The following is a 25,880-nucleotide window of genomic DNA, read 5'->3' on the forward strand; positions in this document are numbered from 1 at the left end:
TAGTGCAAGTAAAAATAAAAATATAAGGCGCAGTGATAATAATTGGAAATGATATGTAGACTTTCAAATATTATTTTTGGAATAATTTTCTGTATTAAACAGCTGTCTTTGCTTTCGGGAGTGTGTGTAATGAAAAACAAAAACTAACAACAGAGTGTAAAAATGTAATTTCCTGAAGAGGGATTACTAATAAAAAGTGCTACATTTGAATTTAAAGGAGCTTCACTGCTTCATCTTCATCTGGACTTTGAATATATAGATAATCCTAATGTTACACACTGGACCTTTAAAGTGCTTTAGCTGAAACTGTTTTAGAAAGGTATATATTCAACTGGGGGATTGCAAGGCCTTGTTGATTTTAAGGGGTGTATGAAAAAAGATGAAAAATACATAACACAGACAGACAAGTTCCCTAAACAGGAAATAATCTGCTCAAAATTCATCCAAATTACTGGTCTTAAGGTTCAAGGTTACTCTATTTGTACCCACAGGTAGATTTGGTTTACAGTAAAAGTCAAAGCATTCTTTTTCACAAAAAAACACCTCAGACAATAGACAAACATGACTATCAACTTATTGCAGCTACTGAGTTCATTATTTGGGTACATTGTACCATTTTGAATATAATATGAAATATCCATAAAATATGTCACTTAAGCAGGGGTCGTCAGTTTATTTAATAACAGAAAATGGCTTCCTTATAGAAAACAGTCAGGAACTGTTGGGTTAAATAACAAACACCTATTTGTTAATGCAATACAATTGAATGAACTACAGCTGAGTCAATGACTCTCTAAAAGAAGTTGAACAAAAGCTGTGCATTTGTTGTTCTTCACCTTAGCAGTTTTATGGTTTCCCACGGTACTGAAACAGGGTAGTAATGTGTATTGACTCTGCAGCAGTTCTCAGTCCATTAAGTCAATCAGGGAAGATTTAATGCCAGAATTTATTTTATATTTAACATTTATATAGAATTCAGAGATTGGGGATAGATGTTTGTTTTTGTTGGTAATTAATTTGTGGACAGGCTGGCTAAAAGAGCACCAAATACGAGGCACAAAGTGGACATTTCAGAAAGGGGAAGGTAAAGCACTAATAAAAAATTAAAAAAAAAGGTGGGATGGAGATGTCAAGGGTAGAACATAGAATACAAAAACAGCTAGAACACAAGTATATGTGTATAAGTGAAAATGTTGGACATGTAATACTGCTCTGTATTAAATACAATGGAGAGTGTTTACAACAAAGGGTGAAAGAGGCTGGACGAGGATGGATTAGAGGGGATATCTGAGAAGCACAGAGGGCCCATAGTTTCTTAACAAACACAGGATTGTTTAGTAGAATATAGAGTTTCGTTTTTTTTATTTTTTATTTTTATTATGTTCATAGACTCATGTAAACTTTACCAGATCCGGTTCTACGTCGCCCGGTACGGTAGGTGGCGGTATGCACCCGTAAATTGAAACTGCGACCCGCCAAACACACACAAAGAAGAAGACCGTCACTGGAACTCGACGCTAACACGTCACCTACAGCCCGTGCTGCGTTTGTTGGCAGTTAGCCTAGCAAAGATGGTTGACACAGGAAGCAGTCCTGTGCAGCCACGACGAGTCTTTTAAGAGCCCATAACGTTTGATGCTCAGCGCGGCAGACAGGGTTCCGTGTCCTAAATAGATAGCGTTTGTTATTTGTGTCAGAAAATGGACGACGTGGAGATTACAGACGTCGATGACGGTGACGTGGCTCAGGTGGAGACGGCGCCGCTCCAAAACAAGGATCTGACTTCCGTGAGCCTTATTGGCAAGTTGACACATAACAACACCGAGCAACTTGTTTAATGTGGCGTTACTTCTGCTTTGACACACCAAACAAGATAGCATGCTAGTAGTTAGCACTGTTTGTTTTGAAACGTCAGCAGTCTGAGTCATAGTGACGTTTCTTTGTGTAGCTAACGTTAGATGATGTCACGATGGTAAGATTAGCACGTCCACATCAATACACAGCAGTTGTCACTGTGGCTTGTGGTATTTTTTAAATTAATTTTTAATTAAAGCTGCGGTCGGTAACGTTTATGAAAATAACATTTGTCATATTTGCTGAAGCTTTATTTTTTTCCTGACAGTAGTTTACAGGATAAATAACCTGTGGAACAATCTGGTTCCTCTGGCTCCTCCTACTGCTCCTAATGCTATTTGCAAAAATCCACCGGGCCTGAACGAAAACAACCAATCAGAGCAGAGCAGGATAGATGACACTTTGGGTTGGAGGCTGGATGATAGCTGATTGTTGGATCTAATTCCCAGTGTTGGTATTGGAAGACGTGGGAATGAGTCTCAACAAGAAACTGTCTTTCTCAACTCGGTCAGGATATAGTGAAAGTTCCAGCAAATATGACATAAAGTTATTTTTATAAAAGTTACCTACTGCAGCTTTATTAAACAGCAGGTACACAGGGCATACAGCAGACAGAAATCATATACTAGTTAACAAAAATGTTATACAGGGTAAATACATACCCATAAGTTTATATTAGAGTATGGGAGTAATGTATTGTTTGACTTGATGTTCAAAATGTAAAAAATATTTTTTAATTAATGGTTTATAATGTCATTTCAATATCTTTGTAAAACTGACTTGGACAGATAAAAGTGATGAATTATTTTAAAAGTCACTTCCTTGACTTTATTTTATGTACAATATTTAAATGTTTTCTTCCATTATATAATATAACAATGAGTGTGATATTCCATCCTTTGGGTTTAGTCCATAATATGTTATTAATGAGTTCAAGAATTATTACTTTAACCAATATTTTTCTGTCATTTCTTATGTGACCTGGTCTTTACTGTAAAGCCATTTATATCTCACATATGTCAAATAAGGATGCTTTTAAACCAAGTAATATGACGTGCTTTCTCCTGCCCCCCCACAGTGGGAGAGCTTCTGTCCCTGTATGGGTGGCACCTGCTTGTTGTGACTGTGTTGGTCTACCTGCTCATCCAGTACCTAAGCAAGAGGAGGTCCAGCCAGAGCTCCGGCAGTTCACCCACAGAGACAGCACAAGGTCAGCCCCAGTGCTTACTAATAATACCTGTTCATATACTGGGTACAAAGGTGTGATCAGTAAAACTCCATATGGTAGAGGTCCACTGTGAGGCTGAGCACTATGGGGAAAATAACAGGATTTGATCAGATATATGCAGCTGTTAACCACTGCGGCACCAGTTAGAAAGAAGCAGTTCTATATAATCATTTCTGGATTATCCAAAGTAACTGGGACACTGTTTCTGGAAGGAGATGTGTGGATATTGTTGTGGCCTCACCATTAAAGGACAAGTATGGATCTATTTCATGTTATTTTAAAACAATAGTACTAACATTACATGTGTATGTAGAGAGAGTTGATGATTCTTCCTGTTCACTGTCTGTGAAGAGATTCAGTGCCTCTTAGTGAAGGCTAAATGTTATGTTTTGAATTACATTTTCTTTTTATAAAGATCGTGCGCTCGTGGAGAGAAACCAAGAGGCCATGGAAGCAGCCCGGAGAAAGATGCAAGAGGAGCTTGATGCCAAAGCAGCCATCTTCAAAGAGAAACAGAAACAGGTGCTGTACTCCTATAGAAATGTTTGAAGGAAGTGTGTCCACTGTCCATGGTGTCAAACCTGAACTGAATGTGGGATGTTTTTTGTGAACAGCAAGAAGAAGAGAAGAGGAGGCAGAAAATAGAGATGTGGGAGAGCATTCAAGAGGGTAGGAGTTATAAAGGAGTTGCAAAACAAGTGAGTTTGTCGTTTGTCACTTTTATCCCCACTGTTGTGGCAATCATTTTAAAATGATATTAACATTTCAAACAGTATTGTACAGGATTCATTGTGAAAAAGCTGGTGTTCACACTAGGACACTAACTTTTTCAGATCACTTTCCAGAAGTGCACCAGCCACACAAAAGACCAAAATATTAAATTCCTTTTAAAAATGTAAAAAACAAACAGTGGCGGCAGATGAAAAAGGCATGACAGTATGTTTCTGTGGTCATCTACCATTACAGTTAGCTGGCCTCACCTAATTTTACGGTCCTGCTTTTGTCCACTAAAGTGATAGTCGGTTTGCTGTCTTCCGTCTGCCTGAATCCATGTAAAATGCAGTGCAAAGCCTGGTCCACACTGTCTGCGTCTGTGCGGCGGAACAGCTTGCTTTTTATTTTGCTGCCCATGTTAACAGATTAGAGCAGTGGTTCACAGCAATATAGACAGTGAAAAGTATCTGTCCATAGTCATATCGACATTAAACCAACATACACACCTTTGACACAGTTTGAATGTCTGTTACGAACTCAACACCTACTATATATGTTGGAGATTAAAAGCTCTCTGGTGTTTCTATGCACACAATTCATTCCTACGTTAACAGGGGTTTTATTGTATTGTATTTATCAAAGGCAAACTAAGTATAGAGAGATGGAGCTGGCAGCAGCAGCTCAGCATCAGAGATACACTCTGTGTGATCACATCAGGGGTGTGAGCAGCAGCAGTTGAGCGAGGCAACCAGGCCTCATGCTACAGTACCCTGTCAGAAATGGAACAGAAGTGAAGTGCTTTGTGTTACAGTTTGCTTGTATGATTAAATGATTGATGATAAAAGCCACCACAGGTTTTCCCAGCAGACCTCAGTATTCTCAGGTGGTACCAATGACACTAATTAAGGTTGTGTTGTGTTCAGTGTAGCAGAGCTCTTTTCGCAGTGAGTTACAATTGACCATAGGCAGCACCTTAATTGGTGATCACTGTTAAGCTAACCCTGCTGTTTACCCTACTATTTCTTGCTTCCAGAAAAAGGTCTATTGAATGCTTTTAATGTAAACTAGTCCGACATGGCCAGATGATGTTACTCTGTCTGGTCTCCTCTGACCACTCGAGTGTGATTATGTATCACACAACTGTTGTCACTGATGTGATAGATAGGCTTACCACATTGACACACTGGTGCGGTCATGGTCTGAGTCCCTTGCTGTAGTATTTGATTAATGTGTATCCCCACAGACAACTGAAGAGGCCAGCTCATCGACAACAGTGCTGAAACCAAAGACGGACAAGAGGCCACTTCGCAGCGCAGGTGTGTACTTCAGTCTGAAACACAGCCGGCACTAGTGCTGTTTCATGCTTAAGTCAAGTGGCAGTCATTTTCCCGCCTTAAAACCCAGAGTTTTTGTCCTTGATAGAAGGAGAAACTGTGTGTGTGTGTGTGGTGTGTGTGTGTGTGTGTGTCTGTGTGTCCTGTACCAGCGGTTTTTATTCTGCTCTACTGTGTGTGTTTCAGACTACAATCCCCTGGCAGGGCCTGGAGGAGGCTCCTGCTCCTGGAGACCTGGCAGGCGAGGGCCATCCTCCGGTGGATGAGGTTAAAGAAGGTCAGAGACATTGGTCTGTGCGACCTTTGACCTCTGACATCCTCACATGCACACTGACTGACTGAAACAAGCTGACAATATCACCAAAGCCACACTTAATCAATATTTGATTTGACTTGCTTCATACTCCTACTGGGGTGGTGATGGGTTAACATCATTAATAGCATATACCTGCTGTCCTAGTTTCTCTACTGTTCCCTCTAATCTCTGTCTGCTTCTTTGTTAAGCTCAAAGATACTATGATTATCACAAAATCATTCTGACATTGAAAGCTTTGTAAATGAAGCATTTCTTGTAAATGGCTAATTGAACCAGAAGTAGATTGCTGGGTGATGATGCACAGTCGGTGTGTTTTTTTTGTTTTGTTTTTTTTTCAGATATATTTTATCAATATGTACCACCATAGCTTTAGAGCTGATATTGCTACAGAAAACATTTGATTATAAAGTTGCAATGTAATGACAGAATGTCCATACTGTTATACACATTTTTATGCAATAAAGACATGGTCACTGGGAGTTTGTATTTGTTCAGCTTAATCCGCAACTAAAGGTGGTGTGAGGGTGCAACATGCTGAGTGCAGCTTTCTACACTTTCTAACCTTTACTACTTTGTCCAGGAAGCCAAAATCTGTGAACAAATTACATATTTATATGAAAACAAGACGAGTAACTCACAAAGCACAAGTTGAGTGTGTGACAAATAGCTTAAAGATCCAGTGTGTAACATTTGTCAGAAAAGGAATATAATATTCATAGCTATGTTTTCATTGTTGGTTTCATTAGTGTATAATCACCTGAATATAAGCACTGTTGTGTTTTCATTACCTTAGAATGAGACATTTTTATCTCGAGAGGCAGCGGGTTGCCTTCCATGGCAGCTGACAGTAACCCAGAACAGACCAACCACTGGCTCTAGATAGGGCCTTTAGCATTTCACTGCCACCATAGTTTCTCCTTCATGCTTGGAAGGGGAGGGTGAAGCGAGGGAGTTGCTATCTAGTTGCTAGCTAACCCTTTTTTCCCAGGATGGAGAAGACATGGCTCGCCATACTCCACCTCTGATTGGCTTACCCTTATATCCTTAACCTAACACTAACCAATCCCACTCCTGGAATGGAAGAAAGCCCATTCAGCTTTCGCTAAGGCCCATATTGGCAAAGACTTTTGGGAATTCATACTCTGGTCTGATGAGACCAAAGTCAGATGGCACCCAAATATATGGCATCGCAGGGGGGAGGGGTACAGTGGTACAGTTCTCACATGGGGGTGTATGAGGGCTGAAGGTAGGGGGAATTATTCTGCCCTGATGGTGCCATGAGTGAAGAAGCTTCCCTCTCTCCACTGCCGGGGTCGTCGGCCCGAAACATTCTTCCAGTGCCACTGCTGCATTCTTAAGGAAGAACAAGGTGAAAGTGCTGCAGTGGCCAGGTATCGTATGTTACCTGACCACATGTAGTGGAACACGTTGAGCAGCACTCGCCATCAAATATTAAGGTACTCAAGGAGGTCATCCTCCAGGAGTGGAACAGGACAGACGGATAATGTCACAAATTTGTACACTCAATGCCAAGTCTTTTTTGCATGTCATACCCCTCTCTCTCCCCCGCTTACTATCTGCCTCTATCCAATAAATGCAAACATGCCCCTATGTATAACTAGCATCAGTCCCTCCGGGACTTTGCAGGGATTTTTTTTGGGGGGGGGGTTGTTGTGGCCTAAAAATGCCCGCTTTCATGGCAGCGTTCCTAAAAAATTGTGAGAAAATGAAAATAGTTAAGATTTGCATTGTATAATTCATTACAAATCGAAGGCAACTTGTTCAAGTGAGGATAAAATTACTGAGCATATGTCACGTATGGCTCAATGTTTTGCACAGTGGACTGGGGAAACCCTAAAGTACAATGAAAAAGGAAAAGTTGCAGTGATAGGACAAAACTGCAAGGTTGTGCAGAATTCACAGGGATTGGTTGAATTATTGCAATCACAACATGGCGACTTCCTGAAGATAGTAGCCTGATGTAATCACTTAGAAAAAATGATTCCTCAGAGGGTGTGTTTTCATTTATGCTGTGCACTGAGTATATGCATGCACATACATGGACATAAAAACAGTCAGAAAACAGAAGAGAGGACTGGTAGACGTACAGGTTGTAGCTGTGTATGCATTATGTATGGATAATGCACAGTATGGCAGAAGGAGTGCGCTAAATCTACAGCTGGAGCTGTCAGTAACAGATTGTGACTGTTTTAGTCTGGTGACAATTCTGAGATATTCTGATGGGTTTGAAAGATCTGTTTATGTTTGTAACATATAAAGGAGCATAAAACCCCTCAAATTGGCTGGAAACAACTACCAGAATAAGGCATGTGTGCTATAGATGATTCCAACCACATGGGGGAGCTCCAGGCCACAGAGCTGACTGCAACAGGCTGCTTGTGTCATTTAGCACTAAAGTAGTTGCAATGCACTGTAAATGTTTTCCCACATTTTCTGTAAGTGAGATAAAGTTTGTATGTTTTTTATCATTATTACCTACCACTTAACATCTACCTATTACTACTTTCTACTACTTCAAGTGTTGTATACAGTGTTGATGTTTTGTTGCTTGTTTAGGTGGTTGGGTCTGATGATGTGTTCTGGTTGTATGGCTTTGATTCTGTGTTTTGGGTGTGATGGTGTTGTGATTGTTTTCATTGTTTGTTTTTCTGTGTGTATGTATTTATTGTCTTTTCTGTTATATTATGTTTTTGTGAATTAAACATATACAATGTCATATATACAAAGCTAACAACCTCTTTCATTAAATATCTGGTTCTTTGATAGAAAAAAGTAGAAGGGACAAAGTTTGTGAATCTAAAAACTTGGGTGGGAGAAGTCAACTACGACTTCCAGGGTGCATTTCGACTAGAAACCTCCAATCATGGAGCTCAAACTTCTGTGACGTGCGCAGATTTCTGCTGTTGGGAGAACTGATTTATTATCTGCAGTTTACATAAATTAACTTTTAAATTTGAGATAAATCTTGATTGAGACCAGCAATGTCAGCGCCGTGTCTCGCTAACCACTGCCACAACGAGGCGTCCTCAGTCCGCTAACGCTCCTCTGGATTCTTCTCCATGGCAACGGCGGCCGACAGTATTGTAGTGTTTAGAGCAGAAATGGCGGCTAAAACATGACTTATCAGACCAAATAATTAGAACAGGCGAACCTAACGCAAACGTATATGGTCGTCACGTTTCCCTGGACAGTCCTGTCCCGCTATATTAAACAATATCGAGGACATCGAGGAAAGACAAATGAGTGAGACTCACTTCCGGAAGCAGCGGACCCGCCCACTCCGCAGCTCCTCCAGTCAGAGCGCGTCTACGGAAATGCCGTTGGGTCAAACCGCTGTTAAACCCTTTGCAATCAGCAATCTCGACAGTCCCGACATTCTTCCAACTGCGAGATAATGACGAGAATGGGGCCGCTATTCAGGGCAAAGAAAAAAGCTGCTGCATTCGTCGATCGGCGTTGAAGTTGGCCGACGGTCGGTAGCGACGGTCCGCTGGATGATCGGAGGGAGCAGCGGCAGAGAACGGTTCAGGTGGCCGCTTCAAGGAGACTGCTGTGATGCTACGTAGGCAACTAGAAGAAAAGGGCTTTTCTACCATGAGAGAGTGTGTGTGAGCTCCGCCGATACGGTTTTTGGTTGTTTTTATTTTAATTTTTATTATTTGGTGCATTCTTTGTGTTGTACAGATACCGCTGTTTTAGGATACAGTGAGGATACAGAGGAGCTGGTGAACTTTTGGGGAATGGCAGGTCGAAGCCGAAGAGCATGGTTTAGTGTTCTGTTGGGACTGGTTGTCGGGTTCACGCTGGCTTCCAGACTCATTTTACCCAGGGCGAGCGAGCTGAAGAAAGCCGGACACAAACGAAAAGCAAACCCCGCCGGCTGTGGCTTGAACAGGGGTCTCAGGAAGGAATACGGCGGAGTACAATGGCCACCGCAAGATAACGGTTCACCGGCGACCGAGAAGCCTGGCTCCAGGTCCAATAGTTTCCTCTTCGTTGGTGTCATGACCGCCCAGAAGTACCTGAACAGCCGAGCCGTGGCGGCGCATAGGTATGTGATGTGTCAGACAAGACTCAGCCGTTCAGCCGTCTGTGTGTAATGGAAGGTAACGGTCCACCAGTGTCACTTTAAAGCTGTAACCCTTTAATGTGGCCTCCTTTCATAAGCTTACCTGGAAGGACACGGACAGAGGGAAAAAACAAATTCCATGTACAGGCCTATTTATACAGTAAGGTTACATGTATTAAGTATAGGCGTGGGGTATGAGCATTTCATGTCAGAGGGTTAGGGTTATTGTCTTGGCCAAAATAATTGCCATTTACAATATTATCATGAAAATATACTTCATACTTTTAAAATGGCTGTAAGACATTTTGGAATCACTTTACATTTAGTCACAGATAGCACCTCACCTCCCTGTTCTCTATGTGTATTGGCAAGAATCTTCTCATACGTATCACGATACAGGGGTTACGGTTCAATATATTGTGATATATTGTCATAGTATACAGAACACACCACCGTATGCATCTAAAAAAGCAAATCGAAGTTTAAACAACTGTTAACTTTCTTTATGCAACAAGAACAGTGGGATCTGCGTTTATATTTATCACAGCTGCTGTGACATCCATTATAACACACAAATGTATAGGACATCACAAAACAATGTTACGATATGTTTCCGATATTCTCTTACTCCATACTATTTCTACAGTAAGGTTAACATGTATTGGGTAGATGCAATGGGATAATTGAATGACACCATTATCTTATCCAAGATAACTGCGATACACAGTATTATCACAATATCATATCATGATCATCATTATCATTAGCTATATGTGACAATATTGTATATCGTCCCATCGCTAATTAGGTAGCTACTGAGCTAGCAGCAGTCATTTTTCTACTACGACTGCTACCATCCAGCCCCGTAGTAGTATTTGTTTTTAAGGGAATGCATAGAGAGTGTGAGAGAAGTGTGCTCACTGTCATCTGTGTGCTGTAAGTTGCTGTCATTAAAACCACATAATGTCCAGTTGAATGTCCCCTTAAGTAGCTTTGAGTAAAATAATCTTATTCCACTCTGTCTGACAGTATCAGAAATCATATTTGCCTCTTACTGAAACTACACGATGTGTGGAATATTCAAACCCTGGACTGGAGGGTTTTTATGGCTGCACCATACCATCAGATGGAAATACTGTACATGTCTGCTGCATCGTTTTAGACACACCTTTGCAAAGTTCAGCCTGATAGATTTGGCATCTATGGAAAGTTTGGGATAGAACTACTAACAGCTATTTATCAGTCTGATTATTCCTCCAGTAAATCAATAAATCATTTAAAGAAATGTCCCAAGATGGAGAAATGCCATCACCACAAGCTACCAGAGACCGCCACATCATCTTCTGTGCAACCAGCAGTCCAAAACCTACATGTTGTCAGAATGTTTGACAGTCTTGATAAATGACTTAAATCCTTAATCAGTCATCAAAACAACTGTTAATTAATCTTCTCCTGAATTAATTCATTGACTTATTGTTTCAGTACTAATCTCCACCGGCATTTAAATAAAGCTCAGTGGGTTTGAACAGTGCACAGTATGAGCTAGCACTGAGCGACCCACCCCGGCAGGGCACTGGGGCATAAGAGGTTATTAAGCTGGGTGACTTGGAGTGTCTCATCTGCTCCAGTGAACAGAAGTGATATATTGGGTCTGCTAGTCCTGCACCAGACTACAAGGCTACCAAGACTGTGTTCTAACCGGGGCGTCACAGACCTTCTCACAGCCGTTTGATAGAATCACATCAGAGTTCTGGCTGAGTGCGCCACATACAGTCATACTCAGTCAGGCACTCATGTAGTCGTTATTGACTGATGATATGTGTCCAAGCCACAGAAATAAGCTAGTGTTTTCTTTCCTGTGTCCCAAGGCTTCCATTGATATTGATGCACCACATTGTTGTCTTGTGAAGGCCTTCTACTGTATGACGGCAGCACTAGGATGTAGTGTTGTTTAGTGGGTTGAGACAAGACACTGGTAAACCTCTTGAAATTGCTATTATTATTATTATTATTATTATTATTATTATTCAAGGTTCCCATGCTTCCTGGACAACACTGACATTTAGAGACTAGTTTTCCAGTCATGGAAACAGCTGTAAATTGCTGGAAATGATCCAGATATCCTGGAAATTGAAAACTGTTTTGTCCTGGAAAATTTGATTTGATTGTATTTTAGCCCTGCACTCAGGTCGTGTATTTATTTATTTACTTTTTTTAAACTCGACTGTTAGGACACTTCGAGGCCGGTTGGACACCCTTTTCATTTCTGCTCCCATGTCAGTTTAGATCTGTTCACACCACTTGCAGCGAGTCTATTGTGAAAAGGCTATAGACGGCCACGTCTGCATGCATGCAGCCTGTTATTAATGATCACATTTAGATTTGTTGTTGATGCACAGTGATGTCACACGTCCCCTTTCTACTTCTACTACCTCTAACAGCCCTGATGGTGGCGCTACAGCAGCCGTCTAAGGTTTGTAAAATCAGCTGTAAGTTCTACTGATTTGCAGCTTTCACCACAGTGTAGGCCCAGTTGAGTAGGAATTCTAAAGTCACTCTGTTTTTCTCAAAAATGGTAAAACGAACTGAATTTGACAGTGGTTTGAAATCTGCCTTTACATGCACGGACAGCTGTTATCACAACGGTCCACCTCTAATGTTCTTGTTTCTCTGGTTAGCTCATCAATGGTCACGACGGGCCATTGGTGGCAAAGGTTGTGAGTTCGTGTCCTGGGTGATGCAGGATGAACATTTTATTCCTACTGGGGCATTGTGCTGTGTGAGGCAGAGACACGTGACTTCAAGGTTTTATGATAAATCTGGTTCCTCCTCAAAAGGCCGTCCGTCTCACTGCTGCACAGCGGCTATAATTATTCTTTTAATTCCCCCAGATTCAAATACCTAACACCTGGAATGAATGCTCATTTTAGGTTAATTGAATTATCATGTGGGTTAAGAGAAAATTACAAGGACAAAAGGCACGTCTCTCCATGACGGACATGCTTGCATTGTGAATGTACGGAATGAGAACAACTGATGGATATCAAAGAACTAATAAGATAAAGCAGCGTTACATCTTATCTTATTCTTGCATCAAAGATTCCCTCTGCTTTTGGTGGTACTCACGTAGAGGATCCATCACACATCAGTTTCAGTGGCATTAAAGTTAAAGGAAAGCTTCACCATTTTTCATCTCACACACACAAGAAACAAGCTGTTTCTACTGAATTTGTTATCTGTTCACTGGCTGACTGAAGAATAAATCTCCCACTGAAATCATCTACTACATCTACTCCTGCGGAGAAGTTGTGTGGATATGTTTGTCTGCCCTTTCCTGTGACGTATTAGGGAGTAAGTCAGCATAAAAAAGGAAAATAATCAAATTTTCCACAAATGGAAGATGGACCATTGCTTTACGTTACATTCCCTCCTTCCTGCATGTTTAGCTGCATTTTTCAGTTGCCCATATCACATGCATCTGACAGAAACCCGTGTGAACACATCCGTGTATGCAGTGTAGTATAAAAAGACCAGCATTGGCGTCCATGTCTGCATCAATTTAACGGCGTCTCCTGCCCTTTCATCAGTACAGCTGTCTGCAGCGGCTGCGTGACAGCTTACTTCACTTACACTTTATGTGTGTAACCGGGATCTGAAGCATATTTTTATGCTTTTTTTTTCTCTTCTTCAGACTTCCGTGTGTAACTTCAGTATGTGTAATGGAGCCACAGTAGCACAATGGCTGAATGCATTTAGTGTGATACTGACAGGACCGCAACTGCTGCTGACAGGTCGCTTCAGTGGTGCAGCCTTTGAGACGAGGTTTCCCTCCTGGGCCTATGGAAAGATGATAGCATACCGCTTTTTAGTGGGAAATATAAATTTCCCTTGTGTTTAGAATTAGCTGACACCATATACTACTGTACAAGATAGGGCTTTTTAATCTTGTGTCAGGAGAGCGCACTGTGAGCTGGCTGAAGGTGTGTGGAGCAATCTCCTGAGAGTGCTGCACGCTTCTTGTCAACCGTATCAGGTTGAAATGATTTCTGGTAAAATGTTGAAAATGCACCAAACAGAGACATTATTGATTTTTAAAAAAAAAAAAAAAAAAAAAAGTGAATTTGCCTCACAACAAACGTTTACACAGAGTAGATTTGATAAGGTAAAGCTGTAAATCTTCCGCCTCTGGAAAGCCACTAGGGTCTGCGTCAAGTAAATTTCATCAGCTGCTCATGTCAGTGTCCAAATTTAGGAGCGTGCATTCTGTACACACCTAAAAGCGGCAAATTCACATGTGTGAATGACATCTGTGTGTACACCCGACGTAGTATGTACAGAACCATGTAAGCATAGGGATGGTAAGACTTTGGTACACTGGCATAAAAGTTCAAGATGCATTTGCCCCGGTTAAAAAAAGTGTGCACCGACAATTTGTAGGGATGCACAATATGATTTAAAAATGATTTATTTATATAGAATTGTTAGTAGAGACTCTATGCTCTTATTATTTGGAAATAAGACCAATCATTTTTTATTTAGTCTGATTCCTCCCCTCTTAACTGTTTCTCAAGCTGCTTAAGAAGAACCAAAGAAATACAATCCCATTATGTATGCTAAATTGAAGCGCATAGCATCATATTCCTTTGCTTTCCTTTCCTTTTGTATCCCATTGAATTGCATTGTGTTGAGTCACACTGCATCGCTTTAGGTTTATTGTATCAGATTGTTGGCAGTGCAACGGGATGTGCATCTCATCGGCCTCAGTGACGGAGATGCACATATCCAGTGTCTGCCTCTGTGTTTGAGCTACAATTCCTTTCCTGTTATTGCGAGTTGTTACACGTTACAGATAATACTGTGTGTGTGTGTGTGTGTGTGTGTGTGTGTACAGGACGTGGGCACAGACAATTCCAGGTCGCGTGGAGTTCTTCTCCAGCGAGGGCTCTGACACCTCCATACCCATTCCCATAGTGGCTCTGAGGAACGTGGATGACTCGTACCCGCCCCAGAAGAAGTCCTTCATGATGCTCAAGTACATGCACGACCATTACCTGGACAAGTACGAGTGGTTTATGAGGGCTGATGATGACGTCTACATCAAGAGTGAGAAGCTGGAGAGCTTCCTGCGCAGCCTCAACAGTAGCGAGGCCATCTTCCTGGGCCAAACAGGCATGGGGGCCCGGGACGAGCTTGGGAAACTGGCCCTGGAGCCTGGAGAGAACTTCTGCATGGGGGGGCCAGGGGTCATCATGAGCCGCGAAGTCCTAAAGAGGATGGTGCCCCACATTCGAGAGTGTCTACAGGAGATGTACACCACCCATGAGGACGTGGAGGTGGGGCGGTGTGTCCGAAGGTTTGCTGGGGTCCAGTGTGTCTGGTCCTATGAGGTAAGATTTAATTTATATTCCATTTTTTGTTTTACATTGACTCCAAAACACACATATTTCAGGGCACAGAAAATGTGAGGTCCCTAATACGGAAAAGACTGTTCAGTACCGTTCTTTGCTCTTTCAATGAAGAAATACTCTCCAGTTCTAATAGAACTGATGCTAGCTACGCTAACTTGTTGCCGTTACCGTCTTCTCGCTGTGTCACAACTAGCGCCCGCCCCCGTAACTGCCAGTACTTCCTCAAAAGACTGGTCTGGTACCACTGTACCGGACACATTGAAGCCCTGCAAGATGGGTTCTTGTGTGATCTTGTTATTTCGTGAGATGCCTCACAAGGTTAGGAGGATCCTCAAGCGCTCCCAGTCTAAATGAGACATATAATCTCTAAGGTGTGTTTTGGGTCTAACCTGGGGTCTCCCGGCCAAGGCAATCCAGCCTCACGCAGCTGAGCCGAGGTGTGCTTCAGTAAACCTCAGGCGGATGTGTGTAATTGCCAAGTTCCTGTTCACAGCCTCATTCTGTGCCGGGGACTTAAAGATGCTTGTGGCTAATGCAAACCATCCACTACTATAACTGCCACATCATGTGCCTATAAATGACATCCTAAAGTTGCCTCGACTTGATACAAAGCCATGTCTCTGTGGCTGCTAGCTACTTGCTGAGTCACAGCTCATTATACAGGAAATTCAGTTTTATAATTTAAAACTGTGTAATTCAGCACCACCTCACCATCCACACTTAGAAAAAACAATGGAGTTGAATCAGCATCACCCTGACACAGTGTCAACAAACATGAACATTAGAATCTGTATATGAGTGTATACAGCGTGCTGGCGTACAGATGGTAATACGTTGGTAACTCCGTACAGTGAATCATGAAAGATGTTGTGTGTTGCTACAATGGTTCCTGAGGAAGTACAGTACGCTACGTGATGAGAATAATTCTTATTGATGTCCTTGTGGTTTGGCGACTGAGTGAGTTGTGAAACCGTCTTTAGCAGAGGCGATAACAGAATGCTGCACTGAATGAGCACTCTCAAACGTCTGTTTATGGAGAATTCAATTCTTCCTCACATTAAGCCCCTCTGGGACCCCCGGTGATCCGTGGAGCTACTTGAAGAGATGTTGTGCAGGCCTTGTGTGTGTTTTTCTTCATTGGAGACTTTGTCACAATTTTTAAGCGTTGTGTTTGTTTTTTGTATGAAATGATAGCTGTCATCGACCATGTATCAGACCATTGTTCTCATGCAAACAGAAGAGATGCTTTGAACCCTTTGAGTTCTTTGGCAGGTAGACAATGTGGATTAACAGGATCTGCTTATGTCATGGAATTTTATGTGTTCAGTAAGGTTTCATCAGGCGGTGAAGGACAATAGGGCAGCGCCAAAAGATTTTCTGCCTTCTGCGAGCGCAATGACACGATTTTCTTCAAAGCTGCAGCCAGAATCGGGGACCTAACATGCATTTGGCTGCTAACATCCAAAGCTAAGCAATCAGCCTCTTCGGAGCCATCATTTTGAGTGCAGCAAATTACAGCTTGGTGAAAGTGTCTTGTTGGCTTTTACATGTTATTTCCCCTCTAGATAGATGTGTGCTTTGTAAGGTGGAATTTTTAATCTCTGTGTCAGTGAATAATGAACAGTTGTGGGTCATCATAAGGTCACAGTGATCATTGTTATTGTGCCCTCACCTGTGGGCTGACCTTTGACGTGGCTTGGTTTACAGAATAGCATTCCATTGGCTGCCACACTGTCCTGCCTGCACTGTTGTGTGATGTGTACACACAAGGTTTTGTTCTGTTTAGATAGTGGCACACATAGTTCTGTTATGTTTCAAGTGGCTTGATTGATCACTTAAAGCACACAATACTCACCGCTGAGACACAGTCACAAACACAAAGGTTAAAGGTCCAGTGTGTAACATTTAGGGGGATCTATTGTCAGAAACATAATATAATATTCATTAGGTATGTTTTCATTAGTGTATAATCACCTGAATATAGGAATCAGTGTTTTTGTTACCGTAGAATGAGCTGTTTATATCTAGGCTGCGGGTTGCCTTTCACAGAGGCCGCCATGTTGAATTGCCATGTTCCTACAGTAGCCCAGAACACTTGGAAGGACAGGGTGAATCGAGGGGGTTACAATCTGCAACTGCACCGCAAGATGCCACTAAATCCTACACACTGGTCCTTTTAAATTCAAATTTGCATATAAATATCAGCCAAGGGTGGAAATATCCTGAACTGGCATGTGTTCAGTTCAAAGAGTAAAGTGAATATGCTGTGAGTGCTGTGAGCTTTCTGTTATTCATCAGGCAGCTGAACTGGCTGCACTGTGCCTAATGGATTGTATGGCATTCATTCATTTTTGAAACTTGCGTGAGTGTTGTCATTGCCAGCCAAAAAAGTTATTAAGACAACAGTGCTAACCAGATCATCCCACCACAGCGGGCCCCATGTTGGGACAGAGTTTTGAAAGACATGCCGCAGCCTCGTCATCAGGGGAGAGTGTTTCTCTTTGTGTGTTCGCTCCAACCAGCCTGTTCTCTGACATGTCTAGACATGGCTGTGCCATAGACCTGCTACTCATGTGGTCGTTGTTCACATGAATCTGAGCCCTTTGAAACAAATGGAAATTACACAATAATGCGTAGGTTCAGTGACGTGGCTGTATGAGTAGATCTGAGAGCGATAAAGGCGCCTTCGTCGTGTCTTCACTAGTGTCAGATAAAAAACTTTTATAGCATCTCAGACAGTGCACAGAGTTAATGAAATTAATCTAGAGGAATGCAGAAGTACTCAGAGATCCACCTTAAAACACAAGGGGGGGAGGTGTAGCTACTGAACAGCATTTAGCAATGCTAAAATTCACCCAGATTTACATCCCTTAAAATATGAACTACATAATACAGTGTATGATCATAATTTGACATGTCTGTATTCCATTTTTAAATGAAAACCTTCAAGGACTACCCTGTGTTGACTTTTTGATATCTGTTCTGATCTATTCTCTGCTGCCCTGAGAGTCTGTGATGCATCATTTATTATTAGTTATTGCTACATCAGTTGTAACTGCAGCTTGCTCTGTGTATCTCTCCACATGTCCTCGACAGTTTGAAAATCACATATTTTCCCATGTCTTTTATTTTGAAAATTCACACTGTAGACAAAAAGCTGCAGCCACCGTCCGACAGCCTTGCATCTCTGCTGACATATTGCAAAACCAAGCCCATAATGCATGTCAGGTTAATTGAAAAAAAATATCTAATGTTTTAATTTGGAGCAGACACAATATGGACCCAATATGGCTCTCCTACCCAGGTACGTCTTGGTGAATTTAACCAACCTGCATTCAAAGGCAGAGTCTTAACGCCAGGGTAAGGTTAATGTGTTTTTAATAAGAACTTAAATAGTTCTGTCATTTATCATCATCGATGTGGAACTCCCTCCACAATACTGGACGCCATAGTCAGTTTCACGCTGCGTATTAATGCAATGACTGCGGTAGTCATGAGCACTTTGGTATCCAAAAACTGAGTCAGAGGTCAGAAAGGTTTGGGTTAGGGAGTATACTGACATGCTGAGGAGGGCAATGATCCATCAGTGCTGTCTCACAGTGGGTTTCAATGTTGTCTTTTTTCTTGTTTCAGTGATTCAGCTCTCAAGGGTCTATATTTCTAGATCAGTCGGGCTTTCTCATGCTAGACCAATACACAGGAAGTCAGCCGCCCACACTCATGAGCAATGCCTCAACATGCTCTTATCTCTCGCTTTCTCAACCCGACGTCCTCTCCCAGCCAAGTCACACAATGTTGCTCTTCTCATTGTTCCCCAACGTAGTAATGTAACATAGTAATGCAGGAGTATTCCGATACATAGTATAACAATATTATAGCTTATTCTATAACTGACCATGGGATTGTATTGCTCTGTAAATGTCTGTCAACTCTAGCACACTATTGAAGGTACCCTGTGGTGCTGAAAGTACTGAAAGAATGCCTGTTCATGCTGTGTTGTTTACTTCTTCTGTGTGTATTTCCCCTGTGATCAGATGATCTCTGGTTTAAATTATAAGGGATTTAATTTTATATTTTATTTTATTGAGGCAAACTCCTTGTACAACTGTTCTGACATTAAACACAGATGCATTGGAGTTTCCTCAGTTTGTTAAATGGAACAAGGTTTTTTTAGTCACATGGTTGCAATGTCATATTCTCTAGAAAACAGTGTAAATTATAATTTAAAGTCTTCTAGCATTTTTATAACAAGAATATCCAGCAACAAACAAAACCAGAAAGGACATTATTGTGAAGTGCTGTAGTGCTGAAGAGGTGCTCTACAGACAGACCTCAGCAAATGTCATCATGATTTTAATAGTATTTTTCAGTTAAAATGAAAGTTTTGGTGCAAAAATGATCATTCCCATTAATCATGAATTATATCTGTCAACATAATCGCAATCTGATTTTTATTTTTTTTATTTTTTACTATATTGTGCAGCCTAAATACAAATGTTGATCTCACTGTTCTGGTTGCATAAAAATGTTTTTAAAAAGTCATAATATATCACCTTACTTACAGTATGGCGATATATCACTATATATTGAATCGTAAGCCCTGTATGGTGATACATATCATATCGCCAACACAAAGCCCTAAATTAAACAGTTGTTGTATTACGGAAGACCTAGTTTTTCTGCACATCACTGACCTGTCTATGTCTTCATTATTGTTATCAGTATTATTATTAATATGTTAATAATGAGAGGATGAATCATTCTGTCTCTATCTGCGTACTGTATGTGTCCTTTCCTGTCGTGGAGTGTGCTCAGACGGCCCAGTATGCGGTGAGCCTCGTGTATTTTCAGACATCCTGTGGCCACTGCTCTGTGTGCTTCTCCTCTGTCTCCCCTCACCAGTGCCTTCGCATCGTGCTAAAAGTAGGCCCTGCGAGCGAGGCCCAGAGAGCAAATAAATGTTTACACTCACGACTCAAAAATAAACAGAAATGGAAGGCCAGAGTGCTGAATTAGCATGAATTACAGCTCTGCAGCATGAAGCACAGGCTGTGTGTGGCTGCTGCAGCAGTCAACTGGTATGCAGGATCGTGACATTTTGGGTGGGGGGATGACTTAATGAGACAGAAATTTTATAGGTCTAGTAGCGACCACTGGAACCTGTAAATCTCTTCATGCTGTGGGTGGGCTTTTTCCTGATTAAGCTCTTTTTTTCTGTCATAGTGTAGCCATCTAATTCTGCAAAGGATCTCAGTTCCTTCAGTTCATGGCACTTTCTTCCGTGTTACAGTGTAACCGCTTGTTATGTTTTTGTTTTGTTTTTTTCATCTGCGTGCTTGTGGCAGGCATGCTCCTTCTTTAAACTATGTATTTTGCTCTATGGAGCGCTCTAGTTCTCGCAGTGGAGTATGTTATGTAATTGTGATGGTTGTTTTACATGTCAGTCTGAATAAACACCTGAGCCATTTTCAGTTAAAGGCGCAAAAGCAATCAGACAAGGACAGACCTGAGCGCCCTGGTAGCTCACCTGGTAGAGCCAGGGCCCCATGTACCTTGCTGAAATGTGGCCCTTTGCTCCGTGTCATCCCTCTGTCTCTCCCTTTGCTGTCACTATTCAGCTGTACTACAGAATACATTTCAAAAGTCCTTAGTTGTGGAGGAGATTCTTCTCGTCGGATCACTCTGTAAAAATGGGATTTTTTTCTTTTCTCTGTTCCATGTTGTTCCAGTTGCCAGAGTATTCTGATTCTGTTGGATTGTACTACTGCATGCCTCATGGCGCAGTGCCATTGCTGGAAAATGTGATTATTTCTCCAATATCCAAGTTGTAAAAAGCCAACACAACATTTAGCCAGCGCAAAATTGATGTGACACAACGGGTAAATATTGGCCATTGGCAAATACAGTGGTATTCACCGTTAACCGTAACAAATATCAGCCGATACAGATGTTTGGCTCATATTGGTGCATTCCTAGTAAATGACAATTAATCAATAGTAAGAGTAATCAAAAAACAAAAAATCATTATCAATAAAGATATTTGATATCAGTGCCTATGTAATACCTAATTTTTTTAAAGACCCCAGAATAACTTTTAATGATCTAAAAATACACACAAAAATCCCAGACTCCAACGCTCTCCTGCTCATCTGGATTTGAGCATCTGATAATGTTATGTCATCCATTCTGCCTTCGCCAGGAGTTCCCTTTGGTCATTATGTCCTCTGTGACACACACTGCAGTCAGACACCAAGCTTTGTCGGCTCCGTCTGTCACAGGTAAACTTCACTCAATCAGATCAATGAACCATATAACGTAGTCAAACTCTTACTGAAGACAGTTGGGAGCAGAGTGAAAACATCTTTTCCATAGAGAAAAGCCTTCAGTGCCGTTCTTTCCTCTTTCAATGAAGAAATATTCTCCAACATCTACGCTAATCTCTTTAGCAGCCGTCACTGTTGGCGTGTAGGGTTACACCTTTTTTAGCACATCTTCTAGAGTATAGCACCCCTGCATTTCACAACATGACAAATAAGTCATTGAAGCTTGAATCCCAAAATTACCACCATTATGATTTATGATATCTGATCTAGCATCCAGCCTACCACTACCTGAATGTCACAGGTCTGCTGTGACCCTGTGGCCTGCTGACTCCAAGACCATTCCATCCCCACGCTGCTTGCCAGCTCACAAATAAACTCCAACACAGCTAATGGGAATCACAAGGCTGCACTGCTGAGCGCTATGAGTCCACCTCCTAATCCTAATTTCTCCTGAGTGGCCTGTAGGGCTGCCAAACCTGCGGGCGGCCCTCTCACTGTGCACTGCTGCATGTGCACTCAGCCTTCCAACAACAGCACCATTGTACTCTCACCTTACCGCCTCTTTTCTTCTAGACCAACTGCGTTCTCATTTCTCCCTTCCTGTCTCAATTCAATTTGTACGTATTAATTGGCCTCTCTTTTGCTGCTGGCCGCACACAGCTTCATATCTAATGTGATAAATGTGTAGTCGGGGCTTCCTCCTAAATCTTAGAGGGTGTTCCGCAGAGTGGAGGAAGCAGTGGAACATGTGCATTAAAGCACACAGATATACAGTGTAGAGCTGGGGAGAGCTGCACATGTACAATAGATTTTGAATTAAACTTGTGTCTTGTAGATTTGTAGTTGCTGTTGTAAATGGAAAGAAATCAGAATATATATATTTTACCCTGTTCAACCAGTGGTTGTTAGATCTTAACATGTTGTCATTCCTACAGAACATTTGAGAGATGACAAATACATGGTGCTTGTCTTGGGGACTAATTATATAAATAGTTGCAGAGATTTCAATAAAGTATGAGTCCCTATACAGCACAGTGTATCTGTGCATCCTGTCTCAGACCAGATAATGGGGATAGAGTAGGCAAACTTTTCATAACACACCCACGGCAGGATCACATCTGGCTCTGTGTTATGTGACGCCGTAAATACACAAATTGCAATAATGTTAGCATCCATTCCCGCCAGTTTTCTGCCTTTAGCCGTAATTCCATCAAAATAATTTTTTTTTCACGTTTAAATGTTTTTTTAAGTTGGTGGTTTTTAATGTTAATATGCTTAATGGGAGATGGAAACACTTTTTGTAGCCTTCTCATCACTCCACGATCACTCCATAGAGATGTAACTGTCCTCACATAAAACAGACAGAAATGTCATATTGTGTAAACTCTATGGATGGAAACAATCAAGCATTCAATCGCATTTTCTTTTCCCGAATTACTCGAAATTTGGTTCAAATACGCCATACATTTGGATTTAAACGTGGCTAATGTCTTAGGCTGAAATATCTCTCTCAGTTTAAGAATCATTTAGCCTCACATCTATGTCACGTAAGAGACCACATTGAGTTCTTTCTAAATGTAAAACGTGCCAGAGCTCTCTAATAAATGTGTAAGTGGAATGATAAAATGCTTTATGAGTGTGGTCACTATGCAGTATTCAGATGACTCCATCCGACATGTCCGTGGGGTTTCTTCCTCATTGCAGTCGTACATGGTGACGCAGTGAATAAACACGCAGCCCTTACTGAATGTTTGTGAATGTCATCAGGTGTGGTGTTTAGTTTCAGATTCTCCCTACCTTTTATTTACTTTACTTGTTGATATAGTTATTTTTATAAGAAGAGCAGTAGTCACGTACTCCTTCCATCTCAGAACATGTGTGTACATTTGCATGAATGCCTCCAGTGACTTCTTTCGTGATGCACTTGGTTTCCCTGATTGACGAATGTTTTCGGGCTGAATGGGGTGGTGGTTGGCATGAAGTGAGAGCTGAAGGAAATCAACAGTGCCACCTCCCATTCAGACTGGTTGTCCAGGCATGATGCTGTGCTTGCGGCTGGAGTTAAAACTTGCCTGATTAAGAAAGGTTCATTTAACGTATTGGTTGTCGTCCCAAACAGCTTCTATTTCCGACATGTGTTCTGGTGCCCTGGCAGGAGCTTGCATAAGAGGATCACAACACACAGCATGGTGAAGCACACCAAGTTAACACACTCGTAGCAAAACTGTAGTCCAGTCCGTAGTTGACACAAAGCTCCACCAGGTCAATCCCGTATAGCAGTGTTTCTCAAATGGGGGTATTTTGGGGAAACTGGTTTGCCATGAATTGAGTGATGGATTCTAAACATTTGAAGTGTATCATTGAAGGATTGAAATGCAGGTTTTCACTAATCTGCTGCATTTAGTACTACTAAGAAGAAAGCTTAGAAAGTAGAAACGTGGGAGCAGACGCTGTTAAACCAAAGCGCAGATTCACAAGGTCACATTTGATCAGGGTCCAAAATGAACTTTTTGGCTCATTAGCCAATGGTGTGTAAATTGAGAAAACGTACCAGCCAGAAATATTTTTTATTATTTTTTGACTAAAACCTCAAGTTTTGAGCCTTTCTGAACCTTTTGAGCTTGATAGTTTAGCCAGAATTCTGAGGTCCTGCATCGTTAAGATGCCACCTCTTGCAAGACCGCAGACCTCAGCCTATACACATTAAAAATAAAACCCACAGCAAAGTAAACCCTGTGATTCCAAATTATTTAATCTATCCACATTAATTTGGCAATTAGCTGGTAAAATTCCCCAAATTGCTCATGGACTAGATTTAGGGCCACTCACAACTCAGACTGACCTCAGGTCATTTTCTGCAGCATCATTAAAGTGTGATGTGTCACAAACCTGAGTGAGCCTTGTTGCCTTCCTAGCAGCTCCTGTCTGCGTTACCTCATGTCTACCTGGCTGACATCAGACCAGCAGGGTTAAGTTTGTTCCTTGAGTCTCTGTGAGCATCCTTACATTGTCTTATGACCTTCCAGCTCAGTTACAAACAGTCCTCAAGTTACATCTTCAGGAGGATTCTACAGTAAGGCACGGACAGTCCTCAGTACATTGACTATCCAACCATATACTGTTTTGACCTGGACTTGTTACTCTTTGGTAACATTTTGTGAATGAAACAAAGGAGTGCAATCCTAATAATTAAATCTCTCAAATGGGCATTTACTCATGCAAGGTGACATTCATCAGGCAAGTTTGTCCAGTGAATAAAGTTAGATGAATCTGATTTAAAACACTCGTACTAGCAAACCTCATAGGAAAATGTTCTTGTATGAGGCCCATTGTGTCTGGTTCTTCTTGAAAAGCCTTCCTCCAGGCACAGTTCCCTAATCCCAGGCAGAGGTTAACCCTGCTGGGCCAGCCTGGCCCAGTCAGTGCAGCCAGAAAGAGAAAGAGGGCTGTAGAGCAAGCCAGGCTCCACCTATGTGTCCAGCCCACTGCCAGCTCATGCTCCTGCTTTCCTTTTTTACACCACCTCCTTTTTTCCCTCTCTAATTGTATGCTTACCAACTCTGCCAGGACTGTTGAAGCAGAATGCTGGCATTTTTTTTGCCTCTTTTCTCTTCTCCATTCACAAAGCCACAGTTTTAGCTTTTCTACTAAGCTTGTACAAAACTGGTTAGCTGGACTGCTAGACACTTTGTGCTACTATGTGTATTATGTACTATGTTGGGTAGATCGGATAGACATCCACTATGGAAGAAGCCAAGTGTAAATGCAACCAAGAAACAGCGGATACAGAATATAGCCCAGTTGTCCCCCCACAACCTCAGGAGGAGGTTTGATGGAGTGGATCAGTAAGTGATACATGCAATGATAATGAATAACACTGAGTTTGGTTCACTATTTACTGAATTTTCTGATGACACTCAACAAAGAAACACTACTATGAAAACCTTTGGACTATCAAATACTCTCCATTCACTTTGTAGTCCATCCATTCGATTCATTCCTGTGTTTATGTGTTTGTTCCTGGTTAGTTGTTAGGTAGCTATGTAAACTATTTTAAACACAGGCTATCTGGAAATGCTGAGCTTTTTCCTCCACTTGCAATTTTTTTGGCAGGTTATGTGTACTGAGATCTCTTGTCATGCTAATTGTGAGAGTAAATGTGGCTAATTTAGAAAGAATGTGTATTTAATCATATCAGATACACATGCAATCAGAAGTGTGAATGGTGCCTTTGTTACGTGTGTAGCTGTGCACTGTCGAGACACAGCATGTGTCTCCCTCTCTATAATTGGTCAGTGAATGTGTTGCCCGTCTATGAAATTCAGTATGGGATTCAGCCTTTTTGCAGTAGCATTGAAACAACTCTTCCATTTTTCCACATCCCTCTTTACCCTCAGACCTTTGTTCTCTCCTTGTTTGACTGTCTGCTTTCTCTTCCTCCTCCTCCTCTCTTGTCTCTTGTACCCAGAAGCCTCCTCTCTTCTTTCCTGTCTGCATGGCCAAAGCTGCTGGCATTTACTGGCACTCTAAAGCTCTCTAAAGCTCTGCCACTGTAGGCCTTAGTCATGCTCCTGGCCGCCAACGCCTCCTCCTCCTCCTCCTCCTCCTCCTCC

At 41.7% G+C, this 25,880-nt stretch overlaps 2 protein-coding genes across 2 annotated transcripts in view; both read left to right on the forward strand.

Annotated features, from left to right (window-relative positions):
• The first annotated feature begins 1,494 nt into the window (after nt 1–1,494).
• Nucleotides 1,495–5,703, forward strand: selenos (selenoprotein S). The gene is made up of 6 exons (XM_035652446.1): nt 1,495–1,800; nt 2,933–3,064; nt 3,498–3,604; nt 3,697–3,780; nt 5,040–5,112; nt 5,317–5,703. Exons 1-6 carry the CDS (start codon nt 1,701–1,703, stop codon nt 5,394–5,396), a joined length of 576 nt encoding a protein of 191 aa, XP_035508339.1. The 5' UTR covers nt 1,495–1,700; the 3' UTR covers nt 5,397–5,703.
• A 3,100-nt stretch (nt 5,704–8,803) lies between these two features.
• Nucleotides 8,804–25,880, forward strand: part of chsy1 (chondroitin sulfate synthase 1) — a 55,366-nt gene continuing 38,289 nt past the window's right edge. Inside the window, exons 1-2 of the mRNA XM_035652486.1 lie at nt 8,804–9,518; nt 14,428–14,923. Of these exons, the coding sequence (XP_035508379.1) occupies nt 9,208–9,518; nt 14,428–14,923 (807 nt within the window). The 5' untranslated portion in view covers nt 8,804–9,207. The remainder of the gene's footprint in view (nt 9,519–14,427; nt 14,924–25,880) is intronic.

This window comes from Morone saxatilis, unplaced genomic scaffold (genome assembly GCF_004916995.1).
Source record: "Morone saxatilis isolate NCDOM2014 unplaced genomic scaffold, NCSU_SB_2.0 Contig11, whole genome shotgun sequence".
NCBI lineage: Eukaryota > Metazoa > Chordata > Actinopteri > Moronidae > Morone > Morone saxatilis.

Bases quoted from the DNA above. Each gene is read 5' to 3' on its own strand.
- selenos (XM_035652446.1), top strand. From the start codon at position 1,701: ATGGACGACGTGGAGATTACAGACGTCGATGACGGTGACGTGGCTCAG. The intron at 3,781-5,039 runs GTGAGTTTGTCG...GTATCCCCACAG, and splicing joins ATAAAGGAGTTGCAAAACAA to ACAACTGAAGAGGCCAGCTC. The intron at 5,113-5,316 runs GTGTGTACTTCA...TGTGTGTTTCAG, and splicing joins GAGGCCACTTCGCAGCGCAG to ACTACAATCCCCTGGCAGGG.